At 70.9% G+C, this 591-nt stretch overlaps 1 protein-coding gene across 1 annotated transcript in view; it reads left to right on the forward strand.

Moving 5' to 3' along the window:
• Positions 1-591, forward strand: part of LRRC45 (leucine rich repeat containing 45) — a gene marked incomplete at its 5' end in the record, with an annotated part of 6,907 nt that overhangs the window by 4,341 nt on the left and 1,975 nt on the right. Inside the window, 2 exons of the mRNA XM_015559860.1 lie at positions 8-91; positions 479-585. Of these exons, the coding sequence (XP_015415346.1) occupies positions 8-91; positions 479-585 (191 nt within the window). The remainder of the gene's footprint in view (positions 1-7; positions 92-478; positions 586-591) is intronic.

Here is a 591-nt window from a genome sequence, read left to right on the forward strand (position 1 = left end):
CCGCCTGCCTTTGCTCCCAGAGCGCCTGGAGCTGGAGAAGAGGAGGTCGCGGCAGAGCCTGGAGGACGCGGAGCAGCTGCGCGCCAAGGAGGTGCCTCCTTCGTGGCGTCGTCGGGCCTCGTGCTCTCCCCATGTCCGCCTGGGGCCTGCCGGCGCCTCAGTGCAGCCTGATGTCCCCAAAGCACACCCCTGGCTGGGCTCCCCTCACTGCCCCAGCAGATGCCAGACCCAGAACCTCCTAATCAGGGCCTAGAGGGACCCCTCCCACACGGGGGGCAGGGCAGGCACAGCTGCCGTGGGCTCTGTGCCACCGGGTGTGGCGCTGGGACGTGCCCTCCATCTCTGCTTCCTGAGACCCTCGGGGCAGCCTCGTGGCAGGAACAGGGTCCCCGTGATCCACCTGCCTCCCAGGGTCAGGGTCCCAATGGGGGGAAGGCTGGAGCCAGCCCGACCGTCCTGTCCCGCCTGCACCCGGCAGGTGGAGCACATGGCCCGCCACCTGGAGGAGAGCGAGCGGGCCCTGCAGGAGCGGGTGCAGAGGCTGGAGGCCGCGCGGCTGTCCCTGGAGGAGGTGAGCACAGGCCGGCTGGG

This window comes from Myotis davidii, unplaced genomic scaffold, assembly GCF_000327345.1.
Source record: "Myotis davidii unplaced genomic scaffold, ASM32734v1 scaffold211, whole genome shotgun sequence".
NCBI lineage: Eukaryota > Metazoa > Chordata > Mammalia > Chiroptera > Vespertilionidae > Myotis > Myotis davidii.